Genomic DNA, 16802 nt, shown 5'->3' on the forward strand with positions numbered 1-16802 from the left:
GTATTAACAGTCAAATATGCAGATTTGTTTTTCTTTTCAGAGCAAATGAGCTCTTTTAATTCAATTTTATTTTTCAATTCAATTTTATTTATAGTATCAAATCATAACAAGAGTTATCTCGAGACACTTTACAGATAGAGTAGGTCTAGACCACACTCTATAATTTACAAAGCCCCAACAATTCTAATAATTCCCCCAAGAGCAAGCAGAGCAACAGTGGCGAGGAAAAACTCCCTATCACCCCCTATTTATCAAAAGATCTTTATGGCAACAGTTTCTCTGTGTGTATTGAGTTTTTCTGATGCTTGGAAGATTATTATTCCCATATTCTCCTATACTCCACACAGCTGCCTTTTGGCAAAATTCGTTACAACATACAGTACAGGCCAAAAGTTTGGACACACCTTCTCATTCAAATGCATTTCCTTTTTATTTTCATGACTATTACATGACTACATTGTAGATTCTCACTGAAGGCATCAAAACTATGAATGAACACATATGGAATTATGTACTTAACAAAAAAGTGTGAAATAACTGAAAACATGTCTTATATTCTAGTTTCTTCAAAGTAGCCACCCTTTGCTTTTTTATTAATAAGGTAAATAATTTCACTAATTAACCCTGACAAAGCACACCTGTGAAGGTAAAACCATTTCAGGTGACTACCTCATGAAGCTCATTGAGAGAACACCAAGGGTTTGCAGCGCTATCAAAAAAGCAAAGGGTGGCTACTTTGAGGAATCTAAAATATAAGACATGTTTTCAGTTATTTCACACTTTTTTGTTATGTACATAATTCCATATGTGTTCATTCATAGTTTTGATGTCTTCAGTGAGAATCTACAATGTAAATAGTCATGAAAATAAAGAAACACATTGAATGAGAAGGTGTGTCCAAACCTTTGACCTGTACTGTATATGAACCATATTGTGCTGTGAAACGATAAACATTTAGCTGAAAGCTGCAGCGTTTGGTGATAAAACTCTCAGGTCTTTAGGAGGGGGGGGGGGGTTGTCTGAGGGACACTGAGGTAATGAAAGCTGATGGGACCACAGAGGGGGAGACCTTAGTTTGGAAAAGCTTAGCCGAGCTCAGCTAGCTTATCCTGAACCAGGACCAGGTCACTGATGAACTGGGACAGTTTAGTTCTAGTTTATCTTCTTGGCTTGGTGTAGACTGGGGGGTAGGACTTGACAAGCCTAGATTTTTTTCCCAACCCTTTTACGAACGGGTCTAGTGTGTGTTATGTTTATTTTTTTTACTGGTTATTCTTTTATTCATTTCATTTTTTTAAACCCTTGTGTTGTCTTCAACCATGGAAAAAATGGACCCGGTCTGTTTTGCCTGTTTTATTAAGCATAAAGTATAAATTATCACCTAATTGTGTGTTTACATCTTCTTCATTCCAACTTATCACTGCTAGTTTTACATTTTTTTTCTTTGGAAGTCATGGTAAAAAAAACTCATATTAAATTCTGCCTACATTTTTTGTTAAAAGACCCAGAAATTATGAATTATTTTAGCTACTAGCTAATATCAGAGGAAATGTTGATGCATAATTATAGCCCGTTTCGTGTACGGAACTATCCATGTTATTTTTGGGCAATTTGGTTGAAAGAAACCCATATTTTTGATATAGATACTTTGAAAAGGGGTCAAATTTGACCAGAGGACAACACAAGGGTTAGAGAGAGATAAGAGATAGTTTTCATTGGTATTTATCACAAATGAATGCTCCCTCTTACTTCCAGTGTTCAATATTTAAAGCATTGCTTTGATTTAACGTTGGTGGCCACCATCTTCCCTCCAGGCGAGGAGCTGCTGAAGATGGGCGAGGAAGACGAGCAGGGCTGGTGTAAAGGACAGCTGAGCAACGGCAAAGTGGGCCTCTACCCCGCCAACTACGTCCAGGCCGTGGCGTCCTGATGGCCCGCCCTCTCTGCTGGTCACCCAGCCAACGGTACAACTACACTCAAGATGCCAGGACCAATCAAAAGCTATTAGTGCTGACATGTAGACCGTGAACCCAGACCGTTTTTGAACTCGTCACTGAGTTAGATTTTTTTTTTTTGTTGTTTTGAGCTGCGTTTTTGGAACTCAGCCAAGTGGGGAAAAGTCCACTCGTTGTGAAAGGCTGTTGACTCAGCATGAGGTCAACGACATTGTTGTTTGAAAGAAGCTCTACGGGCGAAGAGAAGTCAGTCGGAGGCCGGCCAACACAAACAGACGCCGTAGAGAAACTTGGACCCAAGTTCTCTTGACGGGACCTTTGATCAAAACTCTGGATTTTTGGTTTTCTGCTCGTCATCATTTTCGGTTACTAGAGTCAGAAAATCCACATTTAATCAAAGAGGACAAAACCTGGGCGGTGCAGCAGTGAGAGCAACCACGACAGCTGGCTGTGATTGGCTGAAACATCTGTCAATCGATTTTATTTTTTTTTTGCTTCTTTTTATTATAGACAATTGTTTGACATTTTGGGAAATAGGCTTATTCATTTTCTTGCAGAGTTAGCTGAGAAGATGCATACAACTCTCATATCTCATATTAGGGTAAAACTAGCAGCCTGTTAGCTTAGCTTAGCATAACGACTGGGAGTTTTACAGACTTTGGAAGTAAAAGTCCCATTGGTTTTGTTTTTCGCACAGACGACGTTAACGTGAGCATCCCGACATTCCGGAGTGGCGTGCAACTCTCACTGTTGAATCATCGGCATAAAAGATTAACAACAATAACTTGTAATAAATAAAATGTCGAAGTTACAAGCGTGGATGCATAAAAACATTGAGGTGTAAGTTGGGTGCATTTTTGGAAAGAAGCAACGATTACGAAGTTAAGACTCTTGATTGCTAACGTCAAACGCTGACGGGGTCGAAAAGGCTTTGATTTTGATTTGAGCCGGGCTAGCTGTTTCCAGTTGTTATGCTAAGCTAACCTAACCGGCTGTAGCCTTGCATGAGATATGATAGAGGTTTTGATCTTCACATGTAACTCTGGGCAGAGAAAGAAAGAAAAATAAAGTAATTTGTTTCCCAAAATGTCAAACTATTATTACGAAAGCCTTAGTATTCTCATCATTGAATAAAATCAACTTCTTGTGGGGTGAAACAAATATTTGAATAGATAACTGGGCACTTTTATTTCCAGTAGATGTCAGTGCAGTCTTTGATCCAGCACGTAGTGGATGTTAGAGGAACTGCAGCTGGATGAATCAAACCGGTTTGGAATCAAAAAGATCAAATAAATCGAACTATAATAATAATAAATCTAACAAAAGACTGTCTGTGCCTTAGTCAGCGAGGCCAGAAACGTAGAAACCAGTAGAATGTCCTGTTACCTTTAAAACCTTTTAACTTCTGATTGGATCATTTAGCTCCACAACGGTATGCTTCGGTTACTTTGTAGTTTATATTTTTACATTTTAGGTGCAACACTGAATTAACTTTCTTTCCTTTTATTGATTTCTTTTTTTTTTTTATGTGATAGCTGTATGTTTGGATTAAGTCAACTGATTTTGATCATGGACGGTGTAAACTGCTATCGGTTTCTTTTTTTTTAAGAATAGCATTTTTACAGTCGACTTATGTACTTTCTAATTTATTCTTCTTTTTAACTTAGCAATCATTCTTCATGTTTAGGCAGACTACAGGCAGGGAGAGTACGGCCGGCTGTTTAGATTTGGGTCCTTTAACCTGCGGAAGGTGGCGTGTTGCTAGTTGTGCTGTGATCATGAAGCACGCGTCGCGCACCTCAAACACCTGAAATAAGTGATCATCATTTTTCAGTTTTTTGTTTTAAGTTTGTGGTTAGTGTGTGAGGGAGCCTCCTCTGTCTCTGCTGAGCATCGCTTCAGCTAACCTACGTATGAATCTGAATAATAAGAGATAATAGAGATGATTAACACTTCTGTGCTGCTCCTTTGTTCCTTCCCTTTCTTTCCAGAATTATAACATGTACAGAACATAAAGTGGGAAGCAACAATAAAGCGCTTTCTGCAGTTGGTTTAACAGACTCTTTTATCCTCTCGCTTTCATACTGTGCAATGGTAATTAATGTATCTGCAGAGATTACAGGTAAGAACATTATAGAGTTGGTAACTGGGAGGAAATATTTTAGGCGCCATTTGTTCTGGAAGGGTTAGGGTTAGGGCGTTCCCTAACCCGTTCAGTTTTTCCACAGACAGTGCTACGTTAGTCACAGTTGGAGCACTTCTACGGCTCAGAACGGCAATAAACTTTTACGGTGGAATCATATGATTAACAACTGTGCTCTAAACTATTCTATAATCTGACTTTAAAGTGCTCATATTATGCGTTTTGGCTTTTTCCCTTTCCTTTGTGTTATATAGTATAGTGAAAAAGCCCAAAGTCCCCCCCAAAGGGACTTACCATCTCCAACAGAAAACACTGTTCACAAACTGCTCCAAACAGCTCTACTGTAGTCCAGCCTTTACTTCAGAGACAGACATGGTCACTTTGTAACACACATTATAATCAGGGTTCGTACACCTTTTCCGAGGTCAAATTCAAGCACTTTCAAGGTCCATTTTAAAGCTTTTTCCAGCACCTTACACCACTGTAAATTACATACCAATACATAGTAAAAATGATTGTTTTTATCACATTAATAGATAATGCTATGAACAGCCAAAATTGTGTTTCGTATACATTATATTTATTCTCTATACAATTCTCAGTAAGATGCTGAAAATGATAGTTGTCAGTTAACTATGTTGCTTTATAAATCCTGAATTTGACCCTGGCTGCGTCTAGATTTCTAGGTTAATAACTTATCCAGTAACAAGCGGTGCATTAGAGCATGGCTTGTAGGATATCTTAGCTCAAAACACAGGGTGAAAAGAGGATCTGCAGCAATGTAAACCATGTAAACCTATTCTGATATAACCTCTAAATACAATTATGAACCTGAAAATGAGCATATGAGCACTCAAACATGTATTCATGGGGCGAATATGTCATAATGTGATACTGGAATGGGAGCTTTGAACGGTTAAAACTCAGTTTTTGAACATTTGAAATGTAATAAACCCCTAGGGGGGGGGGGCAAATCACTGGTCTAGTGTGATGAGGTGACCCCCGGTCCAGAGAGTTTCACATCTTCTTAGTGCCATCTGGTGGTTCAACCTGCACTCTGATAACAACAGATGCTGGTTTTACCATTTTCACCCCCTCTAAAAGTTCTTATCTAACAGCAGGTGTGGAAGAAGTACTCTCATGTTTTACTTAAGTAAAAGTGGCAGCAATACTACAGTAGAAATACTGTTGAAAATCTGTTGTCCTGCACTCAAAATGTAACTAGTAAAAGTAAAATAATTAAAGTATCAAAAGTAAAAGTACTAATTATGCAAAATGGCACTTTTTCAGAATAACATAACAGATTATCATTGTGTTCATTACTTTAATGTTGCAGCTGGTAAAGGTGGAGCTCATTGTGTGTGTATATAAACTTAGCACAAAAATTAAGGACATTTGTGTTTGGTGGATTATTTCTCTGTGGTAACAATGCTTTTTGGCAATAAATCTTATGCTGTTGGAAAGCCTGTTTAGTTCCCTTTCAAATGGTGCCCCATTTGTAAGGAACATGCATTTGTGGGATGAAAAAAAAAAAAAAAAAAAAAAAGTTGAGTATGTGTGTTGCGCCCATGAAAAATTTGCCAAATCTTCTCTGCCAATGCCAAACAGCTTATTCTGCCATTGACTCGTTTGGTGGATTGGATGATTGAAGTTTGAAGGAACAAGACATTACAGTAGCGTGTGGAAGAACCATATACAGCCACAACAGCCTGGCACCTCCTCCTCATGCTGGTTGCCTGCCTGGTCACACACTGCTGTGGGATGGCGTCCCATTCTTCAACCAGTAATTTGTCGCAAGTCAGCCAACGTGGTTGTGTCGGTCACTGGCACGAACAGCACGCCCAAGCTGATCCCACAAGGGTTCAATGGGCTTGAGGTCAGGACTGCTGGTTGAAGAATGGGACGCCATCCCACAGCAGTGTGTGACCAGCATGAGGAGGAGGTGCCAGGCTGTCGTGGCTGTGTATGGTTCTTCACACGCTACTGAGGCTCTGGTTTGTGAAATTAATAAATTGTTAAATTGCCAATATGTCTTGGTTTCTTCAAACTTCAATCATCCAATCAACCAAACGAGTCAATGGCTGAATAAGCCGTTCGACATTGGCAGAGAAGATTTGGCAAATTTTTCATGGGCGCAACCCACATACGGAGCTCTGCTGCTCATCCCACAAATGCATGTAATGTTCCTTACAAATGGGGCACCATTTCCTTAATTTTTGTGCTAAGTTTGTTATCTTAATCTTTATTACATCATTTGGTAAAATATTATCTGCAATGGAACTAGAAACTAAATTTAGCAAAGAAACTTAGTGAAGTAAAAGTTTAATATATAACTGAGATGTAATGGAGTAGAAGTATTAAGGAGCAAAAAATGGAATTACAAGTAAATTAGAAGTACCAAATAAATGTTACTTTCCACTTTTTTTTTTTATAAATAGAGCAGCATGAAAACAGTTTGATTAACCTAAGTAAAAGGACATGAATATATAGATAAAAAAAAAAAAACTCTGGTTGAGCCAAAGATATGAAAACCTGCAGACAGTTTTATTAAATTGACAATTGTTTTTTCTGTACAGCAAAATCAAACTTCACAATGATAAATCTGTTACGTCTTCATATTACATGGCATAATGTTAACAGGAAAATAAACTGCGTACGGAGAGAGTGGCGTTCACGTTGAGACTTCACGTACAAAACTGGTTATGATGAGCTTTATTTCCCGTTGCGTCGCTCTGATTCAACACGTGACGTCTGACTTCGAAAATCTCAAAGCAGTGGTTCTCCACCCCAGGGTCCGGGACCCCGGGGTCGGCAAGATAATCTTGTGTACATGCTGCACACTCCTCATCTGTATGATAACCTGTTTTTAAATTATTCACAAATAAACAACCAAAAGCTGCAAAACATTTGAGAAGAAAAGCATAGGTTACTTTTTAGAATTTTTTTTTTTACAAATGAGATGAATGAGGCTCTGGTCCAGTGATGTCAGCGCACTGCAGATGGGACGGGCGTCAAGAGTTAAAGTGCAAAATGAAATATTTCGTCAATCAGGGAAATAAATTAAAATGCAAAATGTTAGCATCTCTTGAGTTACAATTAAAGTTCTAAGTGGGAGTGTGTGTGTGTTTTCAATCTGTGTGTACATCCTTCAGTAACTTTCCTTTTACCTTCTGTGTAAAAATGGCATCTGAATTCTTTTTTTTTATTATTATTTTTACCTCTGAGTGACAATGTTAAGCACAATGTCTGAAGTTGATCGGTTTGTGTACATGTAGGAGTGTAAATTCACTTTAAACAAACAAAATAAATAAATAAAAAAAAAAAAAAAAGGTAGAAACAAAAAAAACTTCAATCATGGCAAGAGGTTTTTAGAAGCTGGCCCAAAGGCCTGCAGAGTAAAGGAGTCCGAGGGGAAATCATGTTCATGTTAGCAGCTCAGTGCAGGTTTAATAATCAAGTCTGACCTACAGTATGTCATTGATCATTACATTATCAGACCTCGGGGAAAAAAATAATAAAAATAGGAGCTTTGTATGCAGAGAACATCATCAGTTACACGTTACAGAAAAAAAATAAAAATAACTGCTCATGTTTGTGCCCAGGTACGTCCAGTTAAATAATGCAGAAGATGAAGCCTCTCTGTGTGTTATGGGACAGATTGCGTTCATTCAAGGCAACAGAGAACCGGGGACGCCACAGATCAGGGTGAGAATATCCACAAGGATCCAAGACTAGATGCAGAGAGCCGTACCTGGCGAGCCGGACGTGATCCTGTACAGGAGTGAAGAGGAACGGGACTTCATGGTTTAGAAGAAAAGCAACAGGAACGTCTCAAAGAATTCAACCGCAAAAGTTTAGTTTTCCGTGTGCGATTCAGGCAGCCACAGTCACTTAGAAAAAAAAAAAAAAAACAACAACGTCCTGTTGCTCCACATGCTCCAGTCTCCGTTAAATATCACACAAAAAAAAGCATCAGGACTCAACGAGTGGAAAGCAATCCGAACCTCAGAAGCAGCAGCCCTCAGTCACATCGTCAACAGCGCTGGTTTGGAAACCGAAAAGATGCCGGAAAATTCCGGGAGCATGGTACGATCAAGGCAAAAATCGCTCCAATCAGACGATCAGTTTGGAGATGCCCAAATGGAGGGAATTTAAGCTTTTCGTGAGAGTCGGGGGGACCATTTTGCATTTTGATGCAAATATTCAGCAGCAGCCAATAAACAGAGGAGTTCCAATTGTGGGCACTGTGCATCTGAGAGACGAAGAGGAGGAAGAAGAGGAAGAGGAGGAAGGTGCGAGGAGTCAGTCTTTTGTTAGAGCGCTCTGGTCCTCTACCGGTCCTTCAGTTCCCTCGTCACTCGCTTGGTGATCCGCCCACACAGCAGACCCACCAGGAAGAGGACGCACACGCTCAGCGCGATCATGAGCAGGATGTAGTCCTTGGAAGGCGAGGTCATCACCTGCGCCGCCAGGTCTGAGAAGCCCTCTGCCGGCGCCACCTGGGAGGACAGACGCAAAGACGAAAAGTCAGCCAAGATGGTCAACGCCGGCCTGTTAGCGTACGGACATTAGCACTCAGCTCAAAGACCAAAGAGCAGAGTTGTATGGAGGAACTGGAGCTGGGAGGATCTCTCTTTAGGTGACAAGGAAAGGTTTTAACACACCGCTTCCTCTAAAACCACAACTCAGCATTTCAAAAGAGAACAAATGAGATGCAACATGCTAGTTGCTGGTAAGCGTATTTCTTAAACTTTCTAAGCCAAGTTAGCTCCCCATTTCCAGTGCTTATGCTAAACTAAGAATACCGAATAAGTATAATTTCCAAAACGTCAAATATATTCCTTTAAAAAGGCATGTCACTTTATGAGGTTTTTTAACATTAATATGCGTTCCCCCAGCCTGCCTATGGTCCCCCAGTGGCTAGAAATGGTGATAGGTGTAAACCGAGCCCTGGGTATCCTGCTCTGCCTTTGAGAAAATGATGAGGTCATAAGGAGAAAGGTTACCTCCCCTTTCTCTGCTTTGCCCCCCCAGAGAATTTGGCCCACCCATGAGAGAGAGAGAGACATCATTGCTTTCAAACGAGCAAAGTGGCAGTTGGTCAAGGCCACACCCCCACCCTCCACCTTGCCCCCCCTCTCTCCTCCTCAATAGCTACAGACACAGAAATGGCACATCCTAAGGAAAGCTCATTGTGGGACTGGCTCTAGTGGCTGTAATTCTGCACCAAGGCTGAATTTCGGGAAAGTGACTTCAGATACAGTATTAGGGGACCACTAAGGTCTATATAAAAGAGACTTCAGATACAGTATTAGGGGACCACTAAGGTCTATATAAAAGAGACTTCAGATACAGTATTAGAGGACCACTAAGGTCTATATAAAAGAGACTTCAGATACAGTATTAGGGGACCACTAAGGTCTATATAAAAGAGACTTCAGATACAGTATTAGAGGACCACTAAGGTCTATATAAAAGAGACTTCAGATACAGTATTAGGGGACCACTAAGGTCTATATAAAAGAGACTTCAGATACAGTATTAGGGGACCACTAAGGCCTATATAAAAGAAACTTCAGATACAGTATTAGGGGACCACTAAGGTCTATATAAAAGAGACTTCAGATACAGTATTAGGGGACCACTAAGGTCTATATAAAAGAGACTTCAGATACAGTATTAGGGGACCACTAAGGCCTATATAAAAGAGACTTCAGATACAGTATTAAGGGGACCACTAAGGTCTATATAAAAGAGACTTCAGATACAGTATTAGGGGACCACTAAGGTCTATATAAAAGAGACTTCAGATACAGTATTAGGGGACCACTAAGGCCTATATAAAAAGAGACTTCAGATACAGTATTAGGGGACCACTAAGGTCTATATAAAAGAGACTTCAGATACAGTATTAGGGGACCACTAAGGCCTATATAAAAGAGACTTCAGATACAGTATTAGGGGACCACTAAGGTCTATATAAAAGAGACTTCAGATACAGTATTAGGGGACCACTAGGGCCTATATAAAAGAGACTTCAGATACAGTATTAGGGGACCACTAAGGTCTATATAAAAGAGACTTCAGATACAGTATTAGGGGACCACTAAGGTCTATATAAAAGAGACTTCAGATACAGTATTAGGGGACCACTAAGGTCTATATAAAAGAGACTTCAGATACAGTATTAGGGGACCACTAAGGTCTATATAAAAGAGACTTCAGATACAGTATTAGGGGACCACTAAGGCCTATATAAAAGAGACTTCAGATACAGTATTAGGGGACCACTAAGGTCTATATAAAATGTCGTGGGACCTTTAAGTGTAAGATAATGAGCTGATATACAAACAGAACAGTAATACACATACCATGTTCATTAAAATGTATCTTAGATGGCATTTGATGCCTTTTTGTGACACGGAACTAGAACAATTAAAGAATGAAATGAAAGTAAAAACAAAGATGAGGTGAGGTGAAGCGCCCCAACCACCCCAACCACCCCCCCGCCCCCACCCCTGGTGTTGCACCTTGGCAGCGTAGCTCCACATGTCGATGCGGTCTTGAAGTCTTTTCTTACACTCGGGCTGCAGACGAACTCTCTTGTCCTGTAACGCCTCAATCAGACACGACATCTCTGGACGGAGAGAGAGAGAGCAACCGTTTTCATACAAACACACCATGGATAATCTCACCCCCCCCAAACCAACATGTTCTGTACAAATCCAAAACTATTGTGTGAAAGCACCCACGTCGTCCTCTGCCGGGCGTGATGGCAGCACAGTGGTGTTTGAGGTCCAGAGCGCAGGCTGTGTGGAGGACCGGGTCCACAAATATGTCCGCCTTGCTCTCCTTCAGCATGTTCAGGACTTCCTGGAACAGAGAAAAAAGGAGGAGGAAGATGAGAGTTGCTGCACCAACACCTAATCCATTCACACCATATGTTGAATCATCTAAGTGAGATTTAGAAAAGTAGTTTAAAAAGGAAGTTAAAAAGCAGAAGAAAAGAAAACATTTAAAGACATTTTAAACCTTTTCCAACAAAAGTCCATGCAGGCTTTACAAACTTGTGTCAATGTTTTCTGAAGCAAAACGCTGGTTTCTTGGTTAATTAATGCTTTTTTCCTACAGTCCACAGACACCTGAACACACCAACAGGAGGATATTTAAAAAAAAAAAAAATTGTCCCTGTAGATACAGTCACTGCATTACCACATTCACAGTAATACCAATGTAACTTACTTAGAATCAGTGATGTGACTAACTCAGGTAGTTGGATACAAGATGACCTGAAACGGTCAGTCGGTTTTGGAAAGTTCATGCATCAACACTCAAGTCTTTTGAGATTTGAGATTACAAAACAATAGTTCAGCTCCAATCATTTCCACCCATCCACAGACTTTGAGGATTTGTGAATAAATATCAAGACACACAGATAGTCAAGACTATTTTGGGCCAAATAATTCTAAATTAGTGCACCGGGCAAAACAATAATAGTAAATAATACTTTTTTACCCTTTTACAAGCTTCCAGTTTGATTTTCAGCAAGTTGACTTTCAGACACTCTTCCACCTGACCGGTCTGCTCCTGAGCTGCTGCCTCCTCCGCACACAACCTGGAGATCTGAGGGGGGAGGAGAGGAGAGGAGGACACGGAGAGAGGAGAGGAAACAGGAGAGAGGAGGAGGGAAAAACAAAGAGATGGAGAGAGGGAAAGGGGCAGAGATAAGAGGGAGGAAAGGAAAGGAACGAGAATGAGAAAGGAGGACAGGAGAAAAGGAGGGTAAACAAAGTGCGTTAGAAATAATCAAATCAAAATCAAAGGGAATCAAATCACTATTTACTGGTCTTCGTGAGTCTGAAGACAACTTCTGAACCAAAGCCCAGCCACAAAACACACTAATCAAGACAACCATCATAGAAACCACGTACAGTACCGTCATCTCAAAACCAACGCCACTTTTTAGGATTCAACTTTAACCTACCCGTACCGTCACGCTGTATTTATTGCCGGTTTGATTTTAGCCTTATCTTTTTATTGGACGTTTTGCCAGTCTGATTGCCTGTCTAAAAGGTTTCTGTAATAGTTCGATATGACTGGACTCCCCACCAGGAGGTTTTAGGAAGCCGATTGGGATGTGGTCGTGTTCTGACCTGGTCGGCGTATTTGAGTTTGAGGCAGGCGATGACCTGGCCCTCCAGCTCGCTGTCGTCGCTGGCCTTGTTCAGGATGGGCTGGCAGAACTTTGGGATGTCGGCTCGACAAGCTTTTCTCAACAGCGGGTTCAACCTGTAGTCTGGAGGAGGAAGAAGAGGAGGAGGAGGAGGAGGAGGAGGAGGAGGAGGAGGAGTCAGATCAGGCTCAGACTCGCTACATCTCCCCAGTAGTATTCCTAACCCTTTCACTGACCCGTGTTCTGCGTGATCTGTCTCTTGGTGATCATCTGTTTACACTTGGGATCCATCAGCTCGCTGTTCTTGTTCTGTTTCAGACACTGGAGGACGTTTCTGGCATCCGCTTCGGTACAGAACCGCTGCAGGAGAGAGGTTTCCGTCAACAACCGGTACACCTGAAGGCTCGTTACGGCACTTTATTACAGCGTACAGAGATCTGGGAATAGGGATGTGGGCGCCAACAATTTGGATTCTTTGAGGGGTGGAGCTGAATTGGGTCACACGCTTATTTCACAGATGAGAGGAAAACATTTTTGATTCAAGGGCGATGTACAGTTTCACCGGGCTTTTTCAGCCTAAAATGAAGTCACGCTTTAGAGCGCCGCTGACTGCCGATCCACGGCTGCAACGCACCACCGAGCGCCTGGAAGTACGTCGGTCGCTACGGAAACTAAAACTTTAGTATTCAATTTGGAACCGATAATCGGGTTTGGCAACCAAATTTTCCAAAACTATTCCAATAAAACAAAATATTCCAATGGAATTGTAATTTATCTATTTTTTTTTTAGATAAATCTGTTATTGCGGGTTTTTTTTTAATATATTTACAACATACAAACACAACAGATCGAGAACAAAAACCCTCACCCTTGGACATCGTTTGGATATTAACGATTCTGATTCCAATTGCGACCTCGTAATTTTCGGATGTAAAATTATGATTCCGATTCTTTGAGGGGTGGAGTTGAAACGGGTCACAGGCTTATTTCACAAATAAGAGGAAAGTTTTATTTTGATTCAAAAGGTGGGTTGCAGTTTGACGGGGCTTTTTCAATGTAAAATAAAGCCACACTAGAGCGCCGCTTACTGTCCAACACAACAAGCGCCTGGCTGCTACGGAAACCAAAACTTGGGCATGTTAAATATGGAACCCAGTGATCAGATCTGAAACCAAATCCTCCAAACGATTCCAATAAAGAAACGATTGCAAGTAGGAACCTGTTCTTGATGCCCAAACCTACCGGTCAGTAGGAATTCGACATCCTATCACATCAGATATTATTGATGTTTTATTCCAGAACTCATGCACCTGTTCAGACTCCCAGACCATGTGCAGGAAAGTTCCAGTTTGTTCAGGTTGGCAGAACAAACTGCCTTTGGAGACTGATCTTTTCTGAGTCGTCCAATATGTCCTATGACATATGTTGAAGTGGATCTGCTGGTGATTTGGGTTCTTGGAGCAATGGAACCGAATCGTAATTTTGGGAACGATTCCAAGTTGGAACCGGATCTCGATGCCCAATCCTATCTGGGAACGCGGTGGCGTCGCTACAGCGAAAGCAACTGTTGAGCCAGATTGTCTACACCTTCACACGCTGCCCAAACGATCTAAATGTAAAACAAAAAAAAAGTGAGCGCAGCCAAAATGTAGCCGATAGTCCCTCGCTGCAACGGAAAAAACGGCGCGCGCACTTTTACGGCACGTGCGCGCGGTCAACGTCTGCGGCGATCGTCACCTTGATCATCTGCTTGCAGACTCTCATCAGCTGGTAGTCGAGCTCGGGGTCGGTCATCTCCACTTCCTGCAGCCTGAAGATCCGCTGGTGGCAGCGAGGACTCAGCTGCTTCTTCTGCTCCTTCAGACACTCGATCATCTGAGGAGCAGCAGCAGAGGGGGAGGAGGGGGGGAGAGAGAGAGGAAGAGTAGAACACCAGAAACACTTACAAAAGGTTATCTTTCAGCCGCGTCTTCTGGGTCTGACGCTCCTCACCTGAGCGTTACCGAAGGCCACGTTGGGACACAGGCGACTGATGTCGGACTTGCAGGGATCGTACAACTCCGGCTCCAACCGGATGTCCTCCGACTGAGAGGGGAGGAGAGAGGAGAGAGGAGAACTACATTGGGAGTTTGAGCTGACAAATGCGTTTGGCTGCAAAGTTTCACGGTTCAGTTTAGTTTATTTCGCTCGCATAAATACACAGAGATGCACTTTGGTCTCATGCTTGTAACTTTGGGTTTTTAAGTCTTTTAACCCTTGTGTTGTCTTCCCGTCACCCATGCAACTTTTTGTTTTTCTGGGTCAAAATTTTAAATTCTAATTTTCCTATCATTTTGGTGTTCTTTTTTCGATACTCTCACTTTCCGACGTTGTCACTTTTCCAAGTTTTTGGGTCACTTTTTATGATGTCTATTTTTTTCCTGCGTTTTTGAAGCTTTTTCTGACATTTGTCACTTTTTTCAATTTTTAGCTGGAAAATTTACCAGTAATGCCAGGGCATCAAGCACCAAGGTGTGTGTGTGTGTGTGTGTGTGTGTGTGTGTGTGTGTGTGTGTGTGTGTGTGTGTGTGTGTGTGTGTGTGTGTGTGTGTGTGTGTGTGAGAGAGAGAGAGACAGGAAACTACAGACTTGAATGTTACAAGTCAGAAACTGGTAATTACAGTAACTGAATGAGTCATTAGGGGCTGGGTAATACATTTTGTGCGTGTGTGTGTGTGCGCATACCATCTCCAGCTCCTCCACACGCAGCTGTTTACGACATTTGAGTGAAACCCGCTGCTCCCTGGCCTCCTGCAGCGTGTCGTTCTTCACCGTGGAGCTGAGACAGAGGACGACGTCCACCCTGCGGCGCGACGGACGAGGAAAGTGTCTATTAGGTTTATTTAAAGTTGATCAACTGGACGCAGAAAATAATTTCTGGCTGCTCACAGAGGACAAAACAAAAAGGGACATTTTTCAATTTTATGGACGTTTTCATGGAAATCAAACTCACTTTTTCTTGATGTTTGGACACAAGCGGAGAACGTCCTCCTTACAGGCCATCTTGAACTTATAGGAGAACCGGAAATCCTTCATTTGAACCTGGAAGTTGGGATTTCACAATACAAACACCTCACCTTTTTAAGATATCAACCGGACTGAAAACCTTGTTGGCAGAAGCAACAAAAAAAGGGTCACGAGACACAGTACGATCATTTGGTGTCTCCTCAATTAACTCAATATGAAAACTTTTCAATTTAAGTTTCATTTGAGTAATGGAAGTGGAACCAGGAAAAAAAGTTAAGTAACAGAGCAGAGAAGTAAAGAGAAGCAGATGTTGACATGGTAACTGACCAGCTGGAAGTGTGTAACACCGACTGTACACTTGTCGTTCATCTCCTTCTGGTGTTTGTTCTGAACCAAACACTCCATCAGATCACCTGTATCGATCTGGTTAGCAGCTACATCCTGCAAACACACACACACACAGTTATTTACATATCCTTAAAGGAAACAAACCATAAACACACCTAAAATCAAAAGCATTCAGCAATGTATTTTACAGCAATCCGGTGGCCATTATGAGATCTTAGAAGTTGATATTTTAGCAGAATGTCTGCATGAGAAGGGAGCAACTTTAGTTTTGTGGATTTTTGTCAGAAGAGTTTTGTCCTAATGATTCCTTGGGAAATGAAATTAAGAATTATTGCTTGGTGACAAAGGTGTTAAAAAAAGGTGTTAAAATGACTGCAGTGTTAAGTCAAAACCTTCACCTGACCACTTCAACATGGTAAGCTTATTATAAATGATTTTGCACATTGTACTTATTCTTTATTCTCTCAACATTTGCACTTTTCATCCTCTTAATTTTAAACACCGTACAGCTCTTCTCATTTTCCAAACAGATCATTTCACATATATTTAATACCTTTTTCATATTTCTTATTGTAACTTCCTATTTTATATTGACTCTTGCAGTACAATACATTTTATTCTACTTTCTCTTACTAAGTTTATTGTCACGGCTGCGCACCAAAACGGCAAATCCCTTTTTGTATGTGAAGACCTGCCGAGCGACAAATCTATTTTTGCCAATTTTCACAAAATTCGGATTCATTGCAAATTGCACGGCTAGTGTATGCTTTCATTAGATTACCAGGTGTTTTGTCCCCCCCCGTACACACATAGGAAAGTGCAGTACTCACATGGCAGTAGGCCTGAGCGACGGGCTCACAGGCTTTGATGAGCAGAGCGTCAATCTGGATGTCCTGCAGACAAAGAAACACGTGGATCAACACATGAGCTGATCAGGTGAACAATAATTCTGATTTCCACTTAATATGTATGACCTCTGACTCCAGCTCGGTCAGGTTGCCCACGACCTCCCTGCAGGCCGACACCAGGTCCTCCAAATGATCCTGAAGACACTCCAGCTCCTAAAAAAAAAAAAAAAAAAAAAAAAAAAGACACACACAGACACACACACACACACACACACACACACACACACACACACACACACACACACACACACACACACACACAGCTTTTA

The 16802-nt window shown here is 41.3% G+C and overlaps 2 protein-coding genes across 4 annotated transcripts in view; one reads left to right on the forward strand and one right to left on the reverse strand.

Moving 5' to 3' along the window:
* Nucleotides 1-4015, forward strand: part of pacsin3 (protein kinase C and casein kinase substrate in neurons 3) — a 46153-nt gene extending 42138 nt beyond the window's left edge. For all 3 annotated transcript variants that reach the window (XM_039794745.1, XM_039794743.1, XM_039794744.1), the window contains one exon: nt 1815-4015. In XM_039794745.1, the coding sequence (XP_039650679.1) occupies nt 1815-1829 (15 nt within the window). In that variant the 3' untranslated portion in view covers nt 1830-4015. The remainder of the gene's footprint in view (nt 1-1814) is intronic.
* A 4163-nt stretch (nt 4016-8178) lies between these two features.
* Nucleotides 8179-16802, reverse strand: part of LOC120556512 (Golgi apparatus protein 1-like) — a 29967-nt gene continuing 21343 nt past the window's right edge. Inside the window, exons 14-27 of the mRNA XM_039796156.1 lie at nt 16600-16686; nt 16456-16518; nt 15605-15718; nt 15264-15352; nt 14996-15113; nt 14264-14356; nt 14009-14146; nt 12508-12631; nt 12252-12394; nt 11942-11968; nt 11614-11760; nt 10851-10971; nt 10629-10735; nt 8179-8597 (exon numbers count right to left, since the gene is read on the reverse strand). Coding sequence (XP_039652090.1) covers nt 8430-8597; nt 10629-10735; nt 10851-10971; nt 11614-11760; nt 11942-11968; nt 12252-12394; nt 12508-12631; nt 14009-14146; nt 14264-14356; nt 14996-15113; nt 15264-15352; nt 15605-15718; nt 16456-16518; nt 16600-16686 — 1539 coding nt within the window. The 3' untranslated portion in view covers nt 8179-8429. The remainder of the gene's footprint in view (nt 8598-10628; nt 10736-10850; nt 10972-11613; nt 11761-11941; nt 11969-12251; nt 12395-12507; nt 12632-14008; nt 14147-14263; nt 14357-14995; nt 15114-15263; nt 15353-15604; nt 15719-16455; nt 16519-16599; nt 16687-16802) is intronic.

The sequence above is a fragment of the Perca fluviatilis genome, chromosome 3 (genome assembly GCF_010015445.1).
Source record: "Perca fluviatilis chromosome 3, GENO_Pfluv_1.0, whole genome shotgun sequence".
In the NCBI taxonomy this organism is placed as follows: domain Eukaryota; kingdom Metazoa; phylum Chordata; class Actinopteri; order Perciformes; family Percidae; genus Perca; species Perca fluviatilis.